This window comes from Schistocerca nitens, chromosome 1, assembly GCF_023898315.1.
Source record: "Schistocerca nitens isolate TAMUIC-IGC-003100 chromosome 1, iqSchNite1.1, whole genome shotgun sequence".
NCBI lineage: Eukaryota > Metazoa > Arthropoda > Insecta > Orthoptera > Acrididae > Schistocerca > Schistocerca nitens.
The window spans coordinates 454,522,970-454,548,368 of record NC_064614.1 but is presented as its reverse complement, the minus strand read 5'-3'; the positions used below and the strand labels follow the sequence as shown (position 1 = coordinate 454,548,368).

General features: G+C 40.0%; 1 protein-coding gene across 1 annotated transcript in view; it reads right to left on the bottom strand.

The window, feature by feature from the left end:
* The window catches only part of LOC126251633 (glycolipid transfer protein), an 80,946-nt gene that overhangs the window by 43,823 nt on the left and 11,724 nt on the right, over positions 1-25,399 (bottom strand). The window contains exon 3 of the mRNA XM_049952182.1: positions 10,150-10,268. Within this exon, the coding sequence (XP_049808139.1) occupies positions 10,150-10,268 (119 nt within the window). The remainder of the gene's footprint in view (positions 1-10,149; positions 10,269-25,399) is intronic.

The window sequence follows — 25,399 nt, the reverse complement described above, 5'->3', positions numbered from 1 at the left end:
TTTTTTTTTACATTTCATCCAAACTTTAAAATGATTTTTCTGCAACTTAAGGTTTTCTGCTTTCAGGAACACATATATCAGAAACTACTGGAAGGATTGCAATGAAATTTGGCACACCTATTCTTTTACTTTGAAAGCAATATTTAAGTGGAACAAAATTTTAATCGAGATATTATAAACAGTTTTGTGGTTGATAATATATTGAAAAGTTCGCTTGTAAAAAATGTTCAAATCCAAAATACCACAGAAAATAATAGCATTAATTTACAAAAAAGTTACTCCACTTAATTGTACGCCTATTAGTGTAGATTATTTTACCATTAAAAAAATTTGCCAAATTTGCCTCAAAATTATGAAAAAGTGTATCTTAAAATAATGATGCAATAAAAAATTCAAAATTATCTTACTGCATTAGATTGTTATTAAAAACCCTGATTTTTTAAAATCATATTAGATCTCTATACACAAGTGAGCAAAATTTCAAGGAGATTGAACAAAAAATGGCAAAGATATGGATTTACAAAAATATCGGTGCAAGACTGCCACCATCTCTCCTTAATGACTTGCTATTCTACATTCACGAAGATGCAAAGCTGGTACTTTTTGCCGATGATACAAGTACAGCTATCACACCCAACAGACAAGAATTAACTGGTGAAATTGTAAACGATGTTTTTCAGAAAATCATTAAGTGGTTCTCTGAATGGGCTCTCATTAAACTTTGACAAAACACAGTACACACAGTTCCACACAGTAAATGGAATGACACCATTAATAAATATAGACTTCGATCAGAAATTGGTACCTACAGTAGAATATTCAAAATTTCTAGGTGTATGCATTGATGAGGGGTTGAACTGGAAAAAACACACTGAAGATCTGCTGAAACGTTTGAGTTCCGCTACTTATGCTATTAGGGTCATTGCAAATTTTGGCGATATACATCTCAGTAAATTAGCTTACCACACCTATTTTTATTCTCTGCTTTTGTATGACATCATATTCTGGGGCAACTCATCATTGAGTAAAAGAGTGTTCATTGCACAAAAGCGTGTAATCAGAATAATTGCTGGAGCTCATCCAAGATCATCCTGCAGACACTTATTTAAAGAGCTAGAGATCTTCACTGTAGCCTCACAATATATATATTCATTTATGAAATATGTTATTAACAATCCGAAAAAATTCAAAAGTAATAGCAGTGTACATGGCTACAACACGAGGAGAAAGGATGATCTTCACTACTCAAGATTAAATCTAACTTTGGTCAGAAGGGGATGAATTATGCTGCCACAAAAGTCTTTGGTCACTTACATAATAGCATCAAAAGTCTGACAGATAGCCATATAGCATTTAAAAGGAAATTAAAATAATTTCTTAATGGCAACTCCTTCTACTCATTAGATGAATTTTTGGATATAGTAAGGGGGCAATTTCCCCAACCCCCACAAAAAAAGTGTCATGTAATATTTTGTGTAATGTAATATCTTGTATAGACACCTTTTATTAACCTGACACATTCCACATCACTACGAAGTGTCGTATTTATGATCTATGGAACAACTTCTAATCTAATCTAATCTAATCTAATCTAATCTAATCTAATCCAATCCAATCCAATCCAATCCATTATGAACCTTTATTTTTTTTAACAATTCTGCTGCTGCTACCCGACAGAGAAACACAGTGTCATGGGGACACTGTTCCTTCACTTAGAGCTGACCCATAGAAAAGATAATTTTCTCTCAGAGGCATTATAATGTTTCATGGACTACAAAATGAATCATTCTAAACATTAGCTTTCATTTTCAACAATATCCTGCATAATTTATGAGGGTCAACTATAACACATCAACATATCATTCCTTCGCTTACAGTTGGGAGTGGGAGGTGCAGCAGAGGAAAGTTTCTTTCACAGGCATTATATAAATGGAAATGCCGTGTGGCTAGGGCCTCCCGTCGGGTAGACTGTTCGCCTGGTGCAAGTCTTTCGAGTTGATGCCACTTTGGCGACTTGCGTGTCGATGGGGATGAATTAATGATGAAAGACACACAACACCCAGTCATCATGAGGCAGAGAAAATCCCTGGCCCCGCCGGGAATCGAACCCGGGACCTCGTGCGCGGGAAGCGAGAATGCTACCGCAAGACCACGAGCATTATATAATATTTCGTGTACTATACAGCTATACACTTGAGCAGCTAAATTTCTGGAGATAATTTTCAAATATAAACCTCATACTCTTTAAACACTTGATTCAAAAATGTTTTAAGACAGTTGCGCATAGCATTGGCTAAGTAGAAAAAATGTCTGAAGAAAGACATGTGTAGGATAATTTCTATAGAAGTAGAATACTTAATATTTTGACACTTACTTTGATGTAATGTTGTGTAGAAGGAAACTTAACCGAGTTGTAAAAACTTGATACGTACTATTAAATACAAAATTATTGAAGTTGTAAAAAGTGTCTCACTCTGGCTGTAATTCCACCTCTGTTGGCAATAAGACAAAACTGTAAATTTACTGTGGAAAGTTAAGGCAGCCAGAATTTGTCAAGTTGTTTTAAAAGCCGCATGTTTAAAAAACTTCTTCCTTATAATTATGACTTGAAAGAACATTATTACAACTTTACTGTTATACAAATATACTGTAGTGGACATTAAGATCCAATATTTAACACATCAAGAGAATGTTGTGTGCAATGATAAAGGTACACTTCAGTTACAATTGGGACATTATTATTTTTTATTATTATTATTGTTTTGTTATTCACAGTGAAACAACCAGAAGTGCAAAAATAAGCAGTGCATATTATACTGATAATAGTTACTAACTTTATCACCTGTTACTAACTTTATCACCTGTCAGTAACTACAGTAATTAGTTGTAGAAGGGGGAGATGGAGAAAAAAAGGGGATGAGTTTAATAGAAATTTGGAAGACCTATGATAAAATAAGGTAGACACAATAGACAACATTCCTTCAGAATTTCTGAAATCATTGGGAGATATGGCAACCAAGCAACTGCAAGTTGGTGCATATGATCTATAAGTTAGAAAAATTTCATCCACACAGTCCCGAATACAGCAAAGACACATAAGTGCAAGAACTATCATACAGTCAGCTTAACAGTTCATGCATCCAAGTTGCCAATAAGAATAATATACAGAAGAATTGAAAACGAAACTGAGGATCTGTTAAATTACAGCCAGTTTGCTTTCGAAAAGGTAAGGACACCAGAGAGGCAGTCTTAACTTTGTGACTGATAATGGAAGTAAGAAGAAAGGAAGATCAAGACACATTCATACGATTTGTTTACCTGGAAAAGCTGTATACAATGTAAAATTGCACAAGATGTTCAAAATTCTAAGAAAAATAGCAGTAAATTATGGGGAAAGGCAGATAATATGTAATTTGTACAAGAACCCAGAAAGAACAGTAGGAATGGAAGACCAAGAATGAAGCTCACATTAAAAAGGGTGTAAGACAGGGGTAGTCTTTTGGCCCTATTGTTCATACTCTGTATCAGAGGAGCAGTGGCAGAAATAAAAGATAGGTTCAAGAGTGGGATTAAAATTCAGGGTGAAAGGATATCAATGATAAGATTCACTGATGAAATTACTATCCTTGATAGAAGTGAAGAAGAATTACAGGACCTGTTGAAAGGAAAAGAACACAGAGTATGGATTGAGAGTAAATTGAGGAAATACTAAAGAGGAATAGTAGAAATCAAATTAGCGATAAACTTAACACAAGAGTGGGGACCTGGAAGTAGATGAAGTTACGGAAATCTCTTACCTTGGAAATGAAATAAAACATAATAGATTAAGCAAGCTGGACAACAAAAAGCAGGAAGCACAGGTGACAGAGGGCATTCCTGGCCAAGAGAAGACAGCTGGTACCAAACATTGATCATAACCTATGAAAGAAATTTCTGAGAATGTATTTTTGGAACAAACCAATATATGGTAGTGAATTGTGGACTGTGGGAAAACTGGAAAAGGAGGGAATCTAAGTGTTTGAAATGTGGTGCTAATGTGGTGCTATAGAAGTATGTTGAAAATTAAGTGGTGGTCTGGTCAAATACGAAATGAAGTTGTTCTCTTTAGAATTAGTGAAGAGAGGAGCATGTGGAAAACACTGATAGGAAGTGGGGACAGGATAAATGCACACCTGTTATGACATCAGGGAATAACTTCCACAGTACTACAGGAAGCTGTAGAGCGTAGAACTGCAGGGGAAGACAGAGATTGGAATACATCCCACAAATAATTGAGGAGACAAGGTGCAAGTGCTACTCTGAGATGAAGATGCTGGTAGAAGAGACGATAATCATCAGAGGCCATAATGAACCACTTGGTCAGAGGACTGATGATTCAACAAATTTCAACAATTAGAAGTACAAGTAGCCTCTTACCCGAAGCATTCAGATGCTAAGTGGAGCATCATGCATCAGTCAAACCTGTGAGGGTAATCCCAAAAGTAAGGTCTCCTATTTTTTTATAAGTACATAGAACTGTTTATTTCTATAATGGTTTACATCAATTTACACCTTGAACATTTAGCTATTTTTCGACATAATCCCCATTTCTGTCGATTCATTTTTGTAGACGCTGTGGCAGTTTTTGTATGTCCATGTCATACCAGCTCACCACCGTGCTGTTCAGACAGTTATGAACCTCTTCATCGGAGCTGAATCGCTTTCCAGCGAAACGTTCCTTTAACCTAGGGAACAGGCGATAGCCACTGGGCGCCAAGTCAGGATTATAGTGTGGGTGGGTAATTATGTTCCACTGAAACTGTTGCAGGATAGCAACTGTTTGCTGAGTGATGTGTGAGCGAGCGTTGTCATGGAGAATGTGTACACCTTTGCTCAACATTCCTCTTCTCCGATTCTGAATTGCTCATTTGAGTTTTTTCAGAGTCTCACAGTACCTGTCAGCATTAATTGTGGTCCCAGTGGGCATAAAGTCGAGCAACAATACCCATTTCCAATCCCAAAAAATGGTTGTCATGACTTCACTGGCAGACTGTGTTTGTTTGAATTTCGGCAGCTTTGGCAAAGAAGGATGCCGCCACTGGCGTGATTGTTGCTTTGGTCTCAGGTGTAAAGTGGTATGACCACTTAGTCCAGTAAGTTGTCCTGTTGAACTGCAAGGCAGTGAAGAAATGTGCGGGAAGCATCAACTCGTTGCCGCATGTGGTCCTCAGTCAGCATGTGTGGCACTCATCTTGCGCACACCTTCCAGTAGTTCAATGTTTCCGTTAAAATTCTGTGAGCGGTGCTTCGGGAAACCTCAGTAACCAACGGGCAGAGATCATCCAGGGTGATCCGCCTATCTTCACACGTGCTTTGCTCAACCTTCAACAGTGTCACCTCCGAAATTGACGGTCTCCCACTCCTTTGTTCATCGTGAATTTCGGTCCGACCAGCTGCAAACTCTCTACACTACTTACAAACATTTTTGACATCCATGCACGACTCACCATACACTTCCGTCAATTGGCGATGGATTTCAATCAGCGCAGTGCCCTTTGCGTTGATGATATCTTCATGAACTGGGTTCAGGGCCAAGACACCCAGTCCTCATTCCTACACCACCTCAACATCATTTCTGCCGTCACCTTCAGCTAGTCCTCCTCAATCAAACATGCCACATCTCCTTTAGCTCCATCCACACCTCTGTCCACATTAAACCCACTAACCTCCAACAGTACCTGTATTTTGACAGCTACCATCCCTTCCACACCAAAAATCCCTCCCATACAACCTAGCTACCCACAGTGGCATATCTGTAGTGCACTACCAACCAAACCTAGTCCACAGGCAGATTTCCTGTGCCATATCGCCCTCCCCCTCCTGTCTCCCATCACCCAAAGAATCAGTTACAAAAAGAGTTCTTTTCTCATCACCCTGGAATAGAACAATTGAACCATGTACTTTGTCAGTGCTTTCATTATCTCTCATTATGTCCTGAAATGAGGAACACCCCATCCATGACTCTTTCCACTCCACCTAAAGTGATGTTCTGTTGCCCACCCAATCTATACAACATCCTCGTCCACCCTATGCCACCCCTAATCCAAACTCCTCGCCACATCGATCATATCCCTGTGGTAGACCAAGATACAAGACCTGCCCAGTCCACCTGCCCAGTCCACCCACCGAGCACTGCCTACTGCAGCCCTGTCACAGGCTTATCATGTCTCATAGGAGGCTGGGTCACTTGTGAAAGAAGCCATGTCATATACCAACTCTGTTGCAAACATTGCATCGTCTTTTATGTTTGTATAACTACAATACTAGCTGTCCACCAGGATTTTACTTCTTGTTGTTGTGATCTTCAGTTCAGAGACTGGTTTGATGCAGCTCTCCATGCTACTCTATCCTGTGCAGGCCTCATTATCTCTGAATAACAACTGCAACCCACATCCTTCTGAATCTGCTTTCTGTGTTCATCTCTTGGCCTCCCTTTATGATATTTACTCTCCCGGCTTCCCTCCAATACTAAATTGGTGATCCCTTGAGTACTCAGAACGTTTCCTACCAACCGATGCCTTCTTCTAGTCAATTTGTGCCACAAATTCCTCTCTTCTCACCAATTCTATTCAGTACCTCCTCATTAGTACATGACTTACCCATCTAATCTTCAGCATTCTTCTGTAGCACCAAATTTCGAAAGCTTCTATTTTCTTTTTGTCCACACCATTTATCGTCTATGTTTCACTTCCGTACATGGCTACACTATGTACAAATAGTTTCAGAAGAGACTTCCTGACACTTAAATCTACACTTTAGGTTAACAAAATTCTCCTCTTCAGAAGCACTTTCCTTGCCATAGCCAGTCTGTATTTTATTTCCTCTCTACTTCGACCAACATAAGTTATTTTGCTCCCAGATAGCAAAACTAATTTACTACTTTAAGTGTGTCATTTCCTAATCTGATTCCCTCGGCATCACTTGATTTAATTCAACTACATTCCATTATCCTCGTTTCGCTTTTGTTGATGTTCATCTCAAATCCTCCTTTCAAGACACTGTCCATTCCGTTCAGCTGCTCTACCAGGTCCTTTGTTGTATCTGACAGAATTACAATTTCATCAGCAAACCTCAAAGTTTTTATTTCTTCTCTGTGCACTTTCATTCCTACTCCAAATTTTTCTTTTGTTTCCTTTACTGCTTGCTCAGTACACAGATTGAATAAAATCGGGGATAGGCTACAACTCAAGTCTCACTTCCTTTCATGCTTCTCGACTCTCATAACTGCACAAATTATAAACAGCCTTTCACTCCCGGTGTCTTACATCTGCCACCTTCAGAATTTGAGAGAGAGTATTCCAACCAACATTGTCAAAAGCTTTTTCTAAGTCTACAAATGCTAGTAACATAGATTTGCCTTTCCTTAATCTATCTTCTAAGATAAGTCGTAGGATCAGTATTGCCTCACATATTCCTGCATTTCTCTGGCTTCTACCACATTTTCCATTCATTTGTAAACAATTCATGTTAGTATTTTGCACCCATGACTTATTAAATTGATAGTTTGGTAATTTTCACATCTGTCAACACCTGCTTTCTTTGGAATTGGAATTATTATATTCTTCTTGAAGTCTGAGGGTATTTCGTCTCATACATCTTGCTCATCAGATGTAAGAGTCTTGTCATGGCTGTCTCTCTCTAGGCTATCAGTAATTCTAATGGGAAGTTGTCTACTCCTGGGACCTTGTTTCGACTTCTGTCTTTCAGCACTCTGTTAAATTCTTCACGCAGTATCATATCTCCCATTTCATCTTCATCCATGACCTCTTCCATTTCAATAATATTGCCCTCAAGTACATCACCCTTGTATGGACCCTCTATATATTTCTTCCCACTTTTTGCTTTTCCTTCTTTGCTCAGGACTGGTTTTTCATCTGAGCTCGTGATATTCACACAGGTGATTCTCTTTTCTCCAAAGGTCTCTTTAATTTTCCTGTGGGCAGTATCTATCTTACCCCTAGTGATACATGCCTCTACATCCTTACATTTGTCCTCAAGCCATCCCTGCTTAGCAGTTTTGCACTTCCTGTTGATCTCATTTTTGAGCCGTTTGTATTCCTTTTTGCCTGCTTCATTTACTGCACTTTTATATTTTCTCTTTCATCAATTAAATTCAATATTTCTTCTGTTACCCAAGGATTTCTACTAGCCCTTGTCTTTTTACCTACTTGATCCTCTGCTGCCTTCACTATTTCATCTCCCAAAGCTATACATTTTTCTTCTACTGTATTTCTTTCCCCTGTTCTTGTCAGTCGTTCCCTAATGCTCACTCTGAAACTCTCTACAACATCTGGTTCTTTCAGTTTATCCAGGTCCCATCTCCTTAAATTCATAACTTTTTGCAGTTTCTTCAGTTTTAATCTACAGTTCATAACCAATAAATTTTTGTCAGAATCCACATCTGACCCTGGAAATGTCTTACAATTTATAACCTGGTTCCTAAATCTCTGTCTTACCATTATATAATCTATCTGAAATGTTTCAGTGTCTCCAGGCCTCTTCCATGTATACAACCTTCAGGATTCTTAAACTAAGTGTTAGCTATGATTACGTTATGCTCTGTGCAAAATTCTACCAGGCGGTTTCCTCTTTCATTCCTTACCCCCAGTCCATATTCACCTACTATTTTTTCCTTCTCTTCCTTTTGCTACAGTTGAATCCCGGTCCCCCATGACTATTAAATTTTTGGTCTCCCTGAACTATCTGAATAATTTCTTTTATTGCATCATAGATTTCCTTAATCTCTTCATCATCTGCAGAGCTAGTTGGCATATTAACTTGTACTACTGTGGTAGATGTGAGCTTCGTGTCTATCTTGGCTACAATAATGCATTCAGTACGCTGTTCGTACTAGCTTATCCTCGTTTGTATTTTTTATTCATTATTAAACCTACTCCTGCATTACCATTATTTGATTTTGTATTTATAACCCTGTATTCACCTGACCGGAAGCTTTGTTCCTCCTGCCACCAAACTTCACTAATTCCCACTATATCTAACTTTAACCTATCCATTTCCCTTTTCAAATATTCTAACCTACCTGCCCAATTAAGGGATCTGACATTCCAAACTCCGATATGTAGAATGCCAGTTTTGTTTCTCCTGATAACAATGTCCTCCTGAGTATTCTCCATAGATCGAAATGAGGGACTATGGGACTATTTTACCTCCAGAATATTCTACCCAAGAGGACACCATCATCATTTAACCACACAGTAAAGTGCATGCCCTCGGGAAAAATTATGGCTGTAGTTCCTCTTGCTTTCAGCTGCTCGCAGTACCAGCACAGCAAGACTGTTTTGGTTAATGTACCATGCCAGATCAGTCACTCATCCAGACTGTTGCCCCTGCAACTACTGAAAAGGCTGCTGCCCGTTTTCAGAAACCACACGTTTGTCTGTCCTCTCAACAGATACCCCTCTGTTGTGGTTGCACCTACGGTACAGTTATCTGCATCACTGAGGCACGCTAGCCTCCCCACAAATGGCATGGTCCTTGGTTCTTTTGTATTGACCTGAATACGTCAACTGGAAAAGTTTAATAGGTTCTGTCATCCTGAACTACTTACCCATCTCCTAAATTCAGTTTGAAAGAATGTCATTTTGCATTCTAACTTTTCCTCATACAAAATCAAGTTTGTGTCGACCACTAATACTGTTTTTATAGTATACCAGACAACTAAAACTTGTATAATGCAACTGTGGTACAGTTAGTAAGGTTCAAGTGACAGTACCTTATTGACAGGGTCACATTCTCCTATGTGATTCTAAAACTTTTCAGAGGATCCAATATTGCAATATGTGACACATTTAAAAACCTACAGACCTTCAGGGGATCTGCATAGTTGCAGCAAAAGAGGCAGCTTGAATGGTTGTGCCTGCTGACTCGTACTTTTTAAATCGGGCTTGCCACTCTCACTTAGTGTCATGATTTGAACTAAAAAAGTGAGTGTAATCTGAAATAGTGTAATCAGTGGACACAATTGTAACAACAGAATAATTTAAAAAAATTAAAAGCAGAAAATTGTTTATTTCTCGTATGATATCTCATATGATATTTCTCATATGATACATAAACCTTTGCCAAGTTGCTGGTAGCATTAGGTATTACCTTCTCAGCCAAAGCAGAGCATCTGTTGCATAGTTGCCATTTTCTTGTTTCTCTATAAGAATCATGTCATTAAGGTACATGAACCGTTCTTTGTTAGTTTCATACTTCTCTGTAAGTTTCTGCAAAAAAGAGAGACAAAAATGGAATTGACTTAGTACCAGCAAAGGAGAACAATATTAGACCTAGAAAATTAGGACCACTAGTTTATGCATTGACTTTCGAGTTGACACAAAAAAATGCCTCAAAGTGGTTGCTGTTGCTGATTTTATTACTGGTTTCAAAGCTGCCACTGCTATGACATATTATTACATTAACTCACACTAGGCAGTGTTCTCATTTATTCTACCACTTTTAAACTGTTTTTTACCAAATAACTGTGGCAAATGCTAGTATGTTCTGCTGATCAGCACAAGGAAAGTATAAACATGTGTCATAATTTTGTATTATAAATTTTAAATGAATTGTGTTGAAAAACCTACGTCTGTTGTTTGTTTCATGTTCTAAAAACAAGTCCGGACAGGGTGTTTTGGTGCTGTGCTGATGACGTGGCAGTGGGTGTACTGGGCACTATTTAGAGTACACACAAGAACCATAGGGCTACAGCTGACATGAAGACATTGTTGAGACCTATATATTGAGCATTAAAATTTCTTGTTAATAAAATGAGATGATGAATTTTGACTCACTGTTGTATCTGATACCAAGCTGGGAACATTAAAATTTGTGTTTGCCAGGTATGTGTGTAAAGTCAATTGTTGGTGTTCAATAAACAATATGTAATATTGTGATGGCTCAAAAGTAACTGATAATTTAATACAGATCTATATAACATTTTGGGACTTACATTCAAAGGACGATTTATCATCCAACTTTAATGGAGTTTCTTAGAGTTCAGATTAAGTCTAGGAAAGTTTTAAATGAATGATAAAGACAAAGGTTTTGCACATCTGAAGTGATAGGAGTATCTCTGAATTCACATATTAGACCTTTAGCAGAATATTAGGAACTTTAACTCTATTAATAATCACTTTCTACTTGGCAGGCTGCAACAAGAATTATCACAAAAAGTTTCAAATTCAGTTTATGTGAATTTTGAGCTAAGTGATCTAAAGTTGAACTATTAATGGCATTTAACTTGGACAGATAGAACCTAACTGTGAATGCTACTGGTTTATTGCAGTCAGTTTAATCTCTCAACGGCAAATACTGAAGTGAAATTTGTGTGTGTACACTTGCAATTCTTGGTGTGCATGTTACCACTGACTGTGTTTCAGTTTGAACACTAATCTAATTAATGGAGTTTGTAGCATGAAAGTTAATGGAGACAGTTATTTAAATGCTTATATTCTGAAAAAGCTTATCAGAAGAAATTATCATTATAGATGTACTGAAAGAAGAAAACGCAGCCAGAGATTGACCATATGTTTGAACATTGATTTATTGGGACCATTTGTTTCAAAAAATTGCAAACTTTTATCCACAAATGAAATTCAGCATTCTACATCCAAAATATTTCTGGTTCTACTTCCTGTTGGTGAAAAGGCTCTGCCTACCCTACTATGAGGATAGGAGGAGAATTAACTGCATGGAGATTAATTTGGATTCATTTTGTTCCTAGCCAGACTACAATTTTGCATCTAGGGTATGGCGATACATGGTCACAACATAAACCACAGAAGAAATTAAAAGTCCTTATCCATTAAAGAATTATCATCATCATAAGAAGCCTGTAGTTGACATGAGGAGTGACTCTGAACAGCATGTTGCCCAGCATATGCTGGTGGCTGGACAAGTTGATATTTTATCATCATGCATGTCAACTACCACTTCAAAATGCCTAAAATAGCCTAAATTTGCCAATAGTGGAATATAAATGATAACAGGTGTCAAGGGTGGAAATGACTTGAGGAATTCTAAAAATGCTAAATTGTGCCTCATTCCAGGTACATACACTGTTTTACTACTACTGTAACCTACAGTAAATATTCTGAGGGAAAAAAAAAATCATGTCAAGAAGGAGTTGTGCTATATAAACTTAAGTTGGAACATGTGTTTCTACATCTGAAAGATGATGTATATTCCAATTTCGGGTGAGTCATAGAAGAGTTGGGCTAGCAACACCACTATGAGGATGCAAATCAGGTTTGCTTTAAATACACGCTGTAACAGTCATGAGCATTAGTTACATTTGAAATGGAATGTGGTGAACTGATCTTAGTCAAGAATGACTGTTAGGCGACAAAGAAGCCACTACCAACACCTCACTGAGTTTTAATGACATCATGTGGTTGGGTTATGCGAAGCCGGATGTTCCTTTACCAATACTGAAAAAAGAAGTAGCAGGAATGTAGTCACTGTACGTGACTGCTGGCAGCAGTGGTCATGACAATGTACTGTCATTAGCACTACTGAGAGGATCTTTGTGTTCAGTGTACAGTTCTGGTGCATCCTACTGAATCTGCAGCAGCAATCTGAGCAGCAGTTGGCACTACAGTGACACCACGTACTGTTACAAACTGGTTACTTCGAGGACAGCTCTGAGCCAGTCTCCCTTGTAGTGCACATTCATTGACCTCAAACCACCACCATTTGCAACTTCAATGGTGTCAAGCAAGAGCTCATTGGGGGACAAGGTGGAGGTCTTTTGTGTTTTCTAATGAAATCTGGTTCTGTCTCAGAGCCAGAGATGATCATGTGTTGGTTAGGAGGAGGCCAGCAGAGGGCCTGCAACCAACCTTGCTTGCATGCTAGACACACTGGACCTGTGTAGTTATGGTCTAGAGTGTGATTATGTATGACACCAAGAGCACTCTTGTGGTTATCCCATGCACCCTGATTGCAAATTTGTAAGTCAGTCTGGTGATTCAACCTGTTGTGCTGCCATTCATGAACAGCATTCCAAGGTGGTGTTTTCCAAAAGGATATTGCCCACCCACATTCCACTGTTGTAACCCACCATGCTCTACAGAGTGTCAACATGTTGCTCTGGCCTGCTCGATCACTACATCTGTCTCCAGTTGAGCACGTATGTGACATCATCGGACGACAACTACCGTGTCATCCATAACCAATATTAACCGTCCCTGTATTGACCGACCAAGTGCAACAGGCACAGTACTCCAGCCCACAAATTAACATCCAGCACCTGTACAACACAATGCCATGCACATCTGCAACCTTGAATTCAACATTCTGATGGTTACAATGGGTATTAATGTTCTAGCATTTCACATTTGCAATGGCTGACCTTGTGCTTACATTAAACAGTGATCTTGCAATGTTAATCTCTTAAATATATTACCTAGACAAACGTATCCCCAAAATTTAATTACTCTAAATTAATTATTCTTGGGTGTTGCAATATTTTTTTCATCAGTGTAGTTGTTACAAGTGGGACCAAACAGTGTTCCATATAGGTAGTGATATAAATAATATCAGACATAATCTCCAAAACTATCTTATTCATTGAGGAAACTTTTATTCCAAAACTCAAAAATAGTTACAAAAATATTTATCTTTGTCTCACTGAAAATTGATGCTTGATCTGTCAATTATGCTACATAATCATTTCCTAATTCTCTTCCCCACACCACCAGTTTCCCAATAACTCAGTTTATCACACATTTTCATAATCTGCAAACATTTACTTTCCAGTGATAAGATTGTGGAGGTGAGATATAGTATCTGCCCGGAAGTCTTTATCTATAGTCCAGATAAATTTCACATGTTTGGTTTCTGATTCTCTCTCTTTCTCATCAAAATGTTAAAAACTGTTTCAAAACTATTTCTTTAGAGAGTTATTACATCTTTCAGCGAGTGTATTCACAGGAACAATGTATGTCAGCAAACTGACAAGTGCGTCAAAATCAAAGATATGACAGACCTGAGCAAAATAATTCTATATAAATTTGTTCACAGGCTCGAAGTCAGTTTAATCTTGGAGCTGAACTGTGTACTCATCCTAAAAAAAGTCTCCTGTGCTTCCAATTAAGGAACTTATGATGAATATACAGATATATTTTTAATTAATGACAACATACAACCATTGAAACATATAATGGAAAGCGTAGTGCTGTAGTTGGGCCGGTATGGTGTACTATCCTAAAACCAACACTCGTCATAAGTGTACCAGTTATACTTCCTTTTTAAAAATATAAAAAATAGTCAAACTGTAAATTGTCAAATGGATTTCAGAAAGAAAAATTGGAGATGATTATTGATTATTTACTTGTTCAGGGTTATCTTGTGGCACAACTCAAAACAAAAATGGAATTGAATATTATTCTCTCTGACTAATGCTTCTTCGACTGGCCAGATATATAATATATGCTGAGTTGTTGGCAACACTGTCAGCTTTGCTTCTTTTTACAGCAAATGTTTGGGTGTGCGTTTTGAGAGCCATACTGTGCCATTGTTTAATTTGAGTCTGTTTTGTTAGGTACTGTTTGTGTATGTGTGTGGGGAGAGATATATAGATACAGAGAGAGAGAGAGAGAGAGAGAGAGAGAGAGAGAGACTCATTGTAATTTGTAATTTCAAATAATAATGAGCTTGCTTCACTGGTTAAATAATGGCAAATGAAAAACTCCAGATAACAGAGAAGTTGAAGAGAACAGTGCTAACTGTGACCAATCAAGTCCTTTGAAAAGAACTATCATCTCAAAGGACAAAGATTTTGAGGAGGAACTTAAGAATGTAGGCTTTAATTCAATTATTATTTCTGTTCAAGTAAGTTCAGTGATTCTAGATTATCCCTGGCTGGTTGGATGGTTTAAGTGAGTGGGGAGGGGTGGGGGTGGGGTGGGGGGGCAAACACTGCCAGGTTATCGGACCCTTGGTTCCACTTGCTTAAAATAATTCCACAACGGTCGGAGTAAAATAATCGAGACAAACAACACACAGCTGGAAGAAAGGAGAAAACCACAAGAATGACAGAAGGACAACAAACACTAAAATGGCCAAAATCGGACTAGAAAATCACAGAGAGACACAAGAAACATGTAGAAGAGATCAAAACAATAGAGCAGTTTACCATGACTGGCTGACCATGAGAATAAAAAGGAGCAGCCAGCAACACTGCAACACATCAAGACCTCCACCCTAAAAGCACTAGGGTGGACACAGAGGGGCAAAGGACTTGCGCTGAAACTTATATCAAATGATAAAACCCACCCTAACAAATAAAATGTAAAACTAAAGCTGCTGTTGAGGCATTGTCACCCAATGCCGAAGATAGGGTGCTGGGAACGTTAAAAGTCTGCTGCAGAGAAGCTAGAAGTGAGCGTCCAGCAAGAGGTGGACAACCGTGATTTGTGAGCCACAGCGACACTGAGGTGGGTCCTTGCTACGGAGGAGGTAACTACGCGTTAGTCACATATGGCCAATACGGAACAGGCATAGGACAACTGATTCCCTGCGAGAGGACCGCATGGAAGACTTCCACACATTCATAGTCTCCTTAATGACACGCAGTTTGTTGTGTGTACTGTTATGCCATTCTGTCTACCAAAGCCAAAAAACCCTGCGGTGTAAGATAGAACGCAGGTCAGTTTCGGAGATGCCCATCTCCAGAAGCAAAACCGCTTAGCCTGTTTGGCCAGCACTTCCGCTTAAGCTGACAAAGGTGAGGTACCCAAGTCAATCGGGCATCAAAAACCAGTCCTAAGAATCAATATGTCTCCACTACAGTGAGTGGATTGTCATTGGGTAAAGTTCTGATTCTGGGTGAATGTTGCAACGCTGAGAGAAATGCACGATACATGACTTCCCAGCTGAAAACTGGAAGTTGTGGGCTAGAGCCTATGACTGCGCCTTGTGAATGGCTCCCTGTAGGCGCCACTCAGCAACACTAGTACTGGAGGAGTAGTACGAAATGCAGAAGTCATCTGCAAACAGAGAAGGTGAGACCGACGGCCCTACAGTTGCTGCTAGACCATTAATAGCCACTAAAAATAGAGACATACTCAATACGGAGCCCTGAGGCACACTATTCTCCTGAATACGGGCGGGGAGGGTGGGGTTGGGGGGGGGGGCTATGGGATGCACCGACTTGGACACGGAAAGTACGGAGTGACAGGAAGTTTTGGACAAAAATTGGTAGCGGGCCCTGGAGACCCCACTCAGACAATGCGGCAAGGATATGATGTCGGCAGGTCGTGTTGTATGCTTTACGTAAATCAAAAGAGACAGCAACCAGATGTTGGCATCTAGAAAAAGCTGTTCAGGTGGCTGACTCGAGGCACACAAGATTATCAGTGGTAGAGTGACCCTGCCGGAAGCTGTCCTGACATGCAGCCAGTAGGCCACGTGACTCCAGGACCCAACCCAAACGTCGACACACCATATGTTCCAGCAGCTTACAAAGAAAGTTGGTGAGGCTGATGGGCTGGTAGCTATCCACATCAAGTGGATTTTGAAGCTGGTGAATGCAGGCACGGAGCCGCTTAAAGGTTATTAGGTGCTCTAGGGAAGGGTGCTGCTTATGTTGCTGTAGAGGTCACTGATGCTCTTTAATTGCCTCAGCGACTTCCAGTGACCACCAAGGGACTGTCTTTTGCCAGGGGGGAGGGGGGGGGGGGCCAAAAGAACGAGGAATGGCATTTTCCACCTCAGAAACGACCGTTGTAGTGACCTACTCAATGACAACATCGATGGCACCATGTGGGGGAGATTCAACAGTGACAGCAAAAGTGTAGGCTTCCCAGACTGCCTTGTTTAAAGCCCATCTGGGTAGGCATCCATCGGCATGACACCAGGGGAGTGACAGGAAGATGGGGAAGTGGTCACTACCACACAGGTTGTCATGTGCTCTCCAGTAGATAGACGGGAGAAGGCCAGGACTGCAAACCGAGTGATCAATAGCCAAATATGTGCCATGTGCCACACTGAAATGTGTGGGGCACCTGTATTTAAGAGGCAGAGGCTGCGTTGAGACAGTAAATTTTCGACCACCGTACCTTGGCTAGTAAGCATCGCACCACCCCACAAGGGGTTATGCGCATTAAAATCTCCCAAAAGTAGGAAAGGTTTAGGGAGTTGATCAATCAGTGCAGCCAATAAGTTCAGGGGTACTGCACCATCTGGAGGAAGATATACATTGTAGACAGTTATTTCCTGTGTCGTCTTTATCCTGACAGCCACAGCTTCAAGAGAGGTTTAAAGTGGGCACAGGTTCACTACATACTGAGTTCAGGACATAGATGCAAACTCCACCTGACACACTTATTATAGTCGCTACAGTTCCTGTAATATTCCTTATAGCCGTGGAGGGCAGGGGTCCGCATTGCTGGGAACCAGGTTTCCTGGAGGGCAATGCAGAAAGCAGGTGTAAAGCTTAACAGTTGCCGTAGCTCAGCCAGGTAGTGGAAAAAACAGCCACAATTCCACTGGAGGATTACATGATCATGAGACTGGGAAAGCATGAAACACTCAATGAGGCAGTCTATGCCTCAGGGTCACCTGCTGCCACCAGATGAGTACCTGTGCAATCGACATCCATTGTGTCTGAGGGCCCAGCAACATCTAGGTCCTCAGCGGACACCAGAATCTCCACCTCATCCTCAGACACAAAGCTTGTAGGTAATGGTGGTTTGGGTGCCAGCGCAGTGCCTTGGTTCTTGGGGGTCTTTTTCTTTTTAGGTTTCTCTCGCTGGTCCTTAGGTTTGTCAGGCTGGGAGGGCTTCACTTCTTCAGTCTCAGGGACTGAGGAGGACCCTGAATCCCTATGACCAGCTACCAGTGGTTGCTTCAGCGACGGGTGGGTGTCAGTTTTGCCACTGGTAGGAACATGGGAAGGGAGTGACCCGAAGGATCCCTTCCTGCCAAGAGGAGCCGAAGAAGACTTTCGCTTCTCCGTCTGAAAAGTGGGGACTGATGTCACTGACGGTTGGGGGGGGGCTCCTGTAGTAGGTTGTGCAGGAGCAACAGGAGGGAAGTAACCCCCCCCCCCCCCCACCACCACCACCACCACCACTACCACCACCACCAAGGGGGCAGGTGGAGTCTGACGGCTCAGAGCCAACTGAACGCGGCGGAACGGAAGATGGTAGAACAGATGTTGTAGCAGCAGCATAGGTTGATGTCATATGCACAGTATGTAGCCTCTCATACTTTCTCTTGGTCTCAGTGTAGTCGGTCCAGGGTGTTGTATTCCATTATTTTTCTTTCTTTCTGGAGAATCCTACAGTCTGGCAAGCAAGGCGAATGGGAGGTGGAGCACAGGGAGTATTGGGATGTGAAGGGCATCCACAATCCTGACAGGTGACGCTGGAAGTACAGTGGGAAGACATATATGGCTGAATTCCAGCACTTAAAGCACCGCATCGGGGGAGGGATATATGGCTTTATGTCACAGCGGTAGACCATCACCTTGACCTTCTCGGGTAATGTGTCACCCTTGAAGGCCAAGATGAAGGCACTGGTGGCAACCTGATTAGCCCTTGGACCCTGGCGGATGTGCCGAATGAAATGGACACCTCGCCACTCTAAATTGGCATGCAGCTCATCTTCAGGCTGCAAAAGATGGTCCCTGGTGAAATATGATACCCTGGACCTTATTTAAGCTCTTATGGGGCGTGATGGAAACAGAAACATCCCCCAGCTTGTCACAGGCGAGTAGTGCCCTTGATTGGGCAGAGGATGCTATTTTGATCAAGACCGACCTTGATCGCATTTTGGACAAGCCCCCCATCTTCCCAAACTTGTCCTCTAAATGCTCCACAAAAAACTGAGGTTTCATTGACAAGAAAGATTCACCATCAACTCTCGTACATACGAGGTACCGGGATGAATAAGCTTCGCTGCCATCCTTAGCCTGGTGTTCCTCTCACGGTGTGGCCAGAGGGAGGAATGATTCGGGGTATTTCTTAGCACTTAAGTTAGACCTTGACCACTTAGAGACTGCTGGTGTTTGACCGCCAGCAAAAGATAACGTACTACACTTCATAGCATGTCATCCACCCTGATGCCAGGGGGGTACCCCACAGGCACCACCCCACCACAGCAAAGGCCACCTGGCAGGATGGCCATTGCCGTGAGTCCCGATGTCCCAGAGTGACGGGTATCTACTCCTTGGCATATGTGGGGAGTTAACGGTGCAGGCATCGCTGTGTGGTCAGGGGACTACAACCAGCAGGGTACAAGGCGGCCCCACCACAATGGACTTGCTACCACGCTGGATATCAGGTGCAAAGAAGTCCGTTAGCAACACCAGCCCACAAAGTGATACTGCACAATGGGTGGAGGAAAATGCACCCAGGAGGGTGACCCCACCCAACGACTGGAGAACAGGCGGAAGTGCAGATCCATGCCGATGAAGGATGCGAGAGGTCTCAGCGCATAATAGACACGATGCCCCATGTAAGGTGCCTTTTTGCAACTGGCTCGCTCTTTGGAAATATTTGGAAGAATGGAGGTCAAACTATACAGGGGACCATCACATAAAGGCCGAAACATGTGAGACTCCTTTTAGTTGCCTCTTACAAAAGTCAGGAATATCTCGTGCCTGTTCTAACCCCCGGACCCACAGGGGGGCCAGAAAGTTGGTCGGAATCTCAGTACAGTTACTTTAAGACTGAAAACAGCTGGCAAGTAATAAAAAACAAAAAGCTGTGGTGTTCGTATTGTGCTGAAGCTAGCAGGCATGGTTTGGGACAAAAGCGAGATTCAGGATTAAAGCCAGCTACACGAGTCATTCAGTAATTAAAGAGACAAATTGGTCTCAGGAAAAAACTGTTGGTAGGGCAAGTTTGGTACTTTTGTAGTTTTAAGTTGGCATCACTGAGATGAGCCCTGGGCAGTTTATGTATCAACATCATTTTGTTTATAACCTCAAAAATACATTTAAGGATGGCGAGTCCACTTGAAACGTCCACATTAGTTAAACAACATTCTGTTATTTGTTTTTTACTTGCTGAAGGCAAGAAACCAGTGAATATATACTGCAGAATGTCTAAAGTTTATGGTGAAGGTTGTATGAATCGTGCAAATTTTTACAAGTGGGTAGAGCAGTTCAAAAATGATCGTGACTCAGTGACTGACTAACAGCGTTCTGGCCAACCAGTTGCAGTTTCAACTCCCTCACTTGAAAGTCGAACTGATGATATTATTTGTGCCGACAGCCATATGACTGTGGAAATGATAGTTGATAAGGTTCAAGTTAGTACTGGTACAGTTTATAACATTATCTGTAACAAGCTGAAGTACTGCAAAACATGTGCAAGATGGGCTAAGGAGTTTATGCAGCTACACAAGGTAACGAGGTTGAGAGTGTGCACAGAGCTAACAGAACGTTATGAAAGAGAACAAAATTTTAACTTGTGATGAAACTTGGGTTCTCTATTATGAGCCAGAAACAAAAAGACAAAGCATGGAGTGGAAGTATACCAACTCACCTGTCAAGAAAAAATTCAAAGCATCAGCAGGAAGTCATGTTGACAGTGTTTTTGGATGCTGAAGGTCCAGTTTCTTGCGATTATCTTGAACAGCAGCATACAATGAACAGCCAATACTACTCAGATTTGCTTTTAAACAAAGTGAAGCCAGCTGTGAGAGGGAGATGTCGCAGATCTCAGAGGAGAGGTGTGATTCTCCAGCAAGACAATGCACATCCTCATATTGCTCAACTAACCTGTGACACCATTGACAAAATGGGCTGTGAAGTACTGCCTCATCCCCCTTACGGTCCTGATTTAGCACCTAATGATTTCCATTTGTTTAGTGCACTGAAGGAGGCATTACGTGGGAAGAGGTTCCAGGACAACGAGGATGTGAAAAAGTTTGTGGGAAATTGGTTCAAAACATCAAGATAAAGAGTTCTTTGCAGCTGGAATAAAAAAGCTTGTAGTCCGTTGGAACAAGTGCATAAATGTTCACGGGGATTATGTAGAAAAGTAGAAAAATAATTTTTTTTAAATAAACACTTTTTTCTCCAGACCAATTTGGCTCTTTAAATATTGAATGACCCTAGTAAAAAGCGAGTTGATGGGGAGTTACTTATTTTGAATATACAAAAGAAATGCGGAAAAATGGTTTGAAAAAAGAAAATACATGAACATAAAAAATCAATGAGTCATAAAAGTGCAGAGCAGACTAAGGCTAGGGCTGGGAGAAAAATTTTAGAAAGAGGAGTAGATACAATGTTAGTTAATCAGTGTGAGACTACAAGTATACTGATTAGAACAGCATATAAAGAGGCAAAGCTAGGAAGACCATTAACTGATTTTCCAATAGACATTCATGTCCAGGAACTTAATGGTCTGAATATGGGAAAAGTCTTACATTCCAAGTTCAGTTGTACAAGATTACTGATCATATTGCTACAGAAATGAGAAAGAGAATAATAGCTTATCACCTCATACAAAGTAATATTAGAATACGTGTTATCGTAGACAAGCCACTACTTGCAGTAATTTGTGTGTTGTGTTTGTGATGTGCCATGTCAGAAAACACTGTAATTCATTTTTTGGGATCTCACTGAACTTAAAGACAGCATGATCTGTATCACTTCAAGCAGGGGGGTTACCTTCATAGTCTCGGATGTTATTGAATTTAGCGTATGTTAAAATTCAGGAGTACATAAGAAACATTTATTTTTTGTTTTCTCCAAACAAATTCCTGCCCCGAGATACAGGCCTCCAAAGATGACACTGCGAGAACACCATTTTGAAGATGTGAATTTCAGAAAATGTTTTAAAATGCTTTATGTCTGTAATAGTCCTAGATATTTTGTTAGAGTTTTTTTTTTACTTGAAAGATAATTGCTTTATGATTACAATGGTATCCTCCATTTGGACATATCTGTTAAAGTTGTTTTACTGTCGCCTTTTGAATTTTTATTGTAATTTACAGAAATTTTTTTCTTCAAAAAAGCCAATCCAGAAAAGTTAGATTTTTTCTGTTGATTAGTACCATGTAGTACAATATTCTATGTAAAGGAGAGCTTCCACTTTTAAGTTCGGCAAGTTTCATTTTAAAAAATCATTTTTTTTTTAACTTTCAAGGGTACAGTATATCTTCACAGAAGCTGGTCCTTTTAATTTCTTTGTTACAATATTTATTTATATTGTCTTTGTTGCAGTTATTTCTGATCACTTTCTTTGTTGCAGTTATTTCTTTTCACTTCCATCATTGGAGATACTTCTTATACTTTGTTGTAGTTTTTTGTCAGTTTCTTTGTCGTGGTTGTTCATTGCAAGTTTCTCTATTGTAGTTACTCAGTGCTAATTTGTTTACTGAAGAGGCTTCTAAGAAATCTGAGACCATCCAGTTGATGCAATTGCAGTGTGTTTTATGAAAAGGATTGTTTGAAATGTCTTCTGACAGGGGCCACAGGAGAGTGAAGTGTGCGACTATTTGCATATCCATGAAAGAGTGATATACAGGACAAACAAAAAAACAGACTCTATTTCAAAGTGAAGGTGTTTCCAGTGAGGACTTTTTGTGTTCTAAATGTTTTGAGAGAATAACAACAATGATAGTATCTGAACAAGGTGAAGGTTACCATGGTGCAGATGATGCAGATTTTGCATTAACAGAGAAAATATTACATACCCTGAATCAATCAACTACAGAGGTAGGTGTTAGTCCTGTTAAGAAACAGTGGTCAGTGAAGTCGAGTCATAAGCTCTACGCATCAAGAAAGTGCAGAGAAATTACTAAAGCTATGGATGAATACACTACAGCAAAACTAACACCACACTCTTCAAAGTAGAAATTCCATCTTCATAAGAAAATGAACCAAAGCACTCTTGCACCTCTCGCCAGGAATTTTTCACAATTATCAATTCAGCTGTTGAATACTGTGCATCCTACAGTGAAAAGGTGCAAGTTTTAACTATTATTCCAGAGACATTTTCAAAGAAAACAATTTTGAACCATGACCATCAGTATCAAAGTACATGATAGACAACTCAAGAAATCTGAGGTCTGTAAAAGGAGTCTTTGGAAGACCAGATCCCTGTTATGGTCATCCTGTAAAAGCAGCTCAAGTTCAAATAGAGCAGTTATTTTATATGGAAGATAAATGGGACTGTTCTTGCCACAGTGTCAACAAAAAAGACACTATAACTGTAACAGTTGAAGATCAAAAAGTTGTGAAAGTGAACAGGTACACGACTCACAGTACTACAGAAACTTCTGCAATTTATGTGTGTACTGTGTGAATTTTGAACATTGTGTGGTAACTTTGAAGAACTTACTAGGGCACGTTTCATATGACACCTTGGTTGGGTGTGTGAAGTCATTAGTAGTCTGTGACACAAAACAAGAAACTTGTTTGTTTCAAGAATGTGGTGCCTGCCCTGGAAATGAAGGACCATTTTTACAGACTCTCGGCCTGGAAGAGAAGCAGATAACTCTGCAGAAATTACATATCCGACATGGGAGGAAAATATACTTATTAAGAAAACTGTTACCTTTGACAGTTTCATTGATGAACTTGGTAAATGATCAGTGAAAGCAGTAACACACCAGCATCTGAAGAAATTGCAACACCACCACATTGCAGAAGTGAAAGAGTGTGTACAGGCTGAAGAACTATGTTTAGTGCTTCACTGTTATTTTGCTGAGAATTGGTCTGTAACTCTCCTACGAGAAGTACAAGGGTATCATTGGAGTAATGACCAGGTTTCAGTTTTTACAGGAGTGACATATTTTCAAAACAAGACCACAAGTGTTGCAGTTATAGGTCATGACACAGGACATGACTCGGCACACGCTTTGCTAGCAATGCGCAAAATTCTTTGACTCCAAACAGGGGCGCAGAAGATGATCATTATTTCTGATGGTGCTCTTAGTCATTTTAAAAACAGTTACCAACTGTTTGAATTGAGTAAGTTGCTTGTGCCAACTGACTGGGTATACAGTGCTACTGGTCACAAGAAGGGGCCTTTCGATGGTGTAGGAGGCCTGCTGAAGCACCATGCTACAACACAATCTTTCCAGACCCAATACAGCTGCAATTCAGAATGCTGAGGATTTTACGAGAGTCGTGAAATCTTACACATGAAGGAAATTGGAGAATTATGAGCAGAAAAAGGAAGAATGGTCCAAACAAACTACTACTGTGAAAGGAGTTCAGAAGACACATTTTTGGACGTAAAGTGGGCCAACTCATATTGCATGCACTTTAAAGAGAAAGAAAGAAGAAATTTCGTTTGTTCGGCCAACACCTCAGAAACCGCAGGATAATATTCAGATTCACCACCTGAGAAGGGGGATGTTTGTGGCATGTGTGTATGACTGACTGGTGGATTGCTGAGATTGTAGACACCAGTTATGAGTTAAATGAAATTGTAGTGAACCTTATGCTACCACATGGACCAGCTGCTGGATATAGGTTTCCAGCTGAAGGACAGCAACAATGTGATCAGTGCTCAGTTCCTGTTCACAATGTTTTGAAAATTATAAGTTCTCCAGTTCCTATTGGTTCAACAGAGGGCATCACTCTATATCAAAGGAAGATACTGAAGCAGTGGCACACATTTTTGTTCATTGACTGGCTAATTTCAGTGCAAAACAGAAGGCATATAAGTTGTATAAATTGAAACCTTTAAGTCTTTGGACTTCTCACATACATTTTAGAACCACTTGAATGCTTGAAAAAATGTGTCTCTTACTCATCTTTCAAAACTAAGATTATGTTAAATAAGGTTAGTTTTTGATTTTTATGAGCCTGTTATGAGATAATGTGGTAATAAAACAGGTTTTGTGTGTGGCAAAAATTTCAGTTGTTTATAAAACCTGTTCAACCTAAAAGTGCAAACTCTCCTTTTCAAGGAATGTAGAACTATATGGTGCTAATCAACAGAAAAAAAAAAAATTAAATTTTATGGATTGATATTTTTGAAGTTTTTTTTCCATAAATCATAAAAAAAGTTCAGAACACTATAGTAAAAAACTTTGACAGATACATCCAAATGGAGGATTTATTTGTAATACTAAAGCAATTATCTTAAAAAAAACTAGAACTGATCCAGAGTACAGCATTTTAAAATTTTCCAAAATTCGCATCTTCAAAATGGTATGTGCAGTGTCACTGTAGCCATCTTAGTCTTTAATTTTAACGTATGCTAAATTCAATAACACCTGAGAATATGAAGGTAAGATTTTTTCTTAGTCTGCTTGAATTGGTATGGACTATGTCAGACACGAAAACCAGTTCAATTGAGGATACCATTTTGCAGAACCTGAGTTTTTATGATTTTCCTCATTCTTACCTAAAAGGTAACTTTATTGGATTTGCAAGTAATGG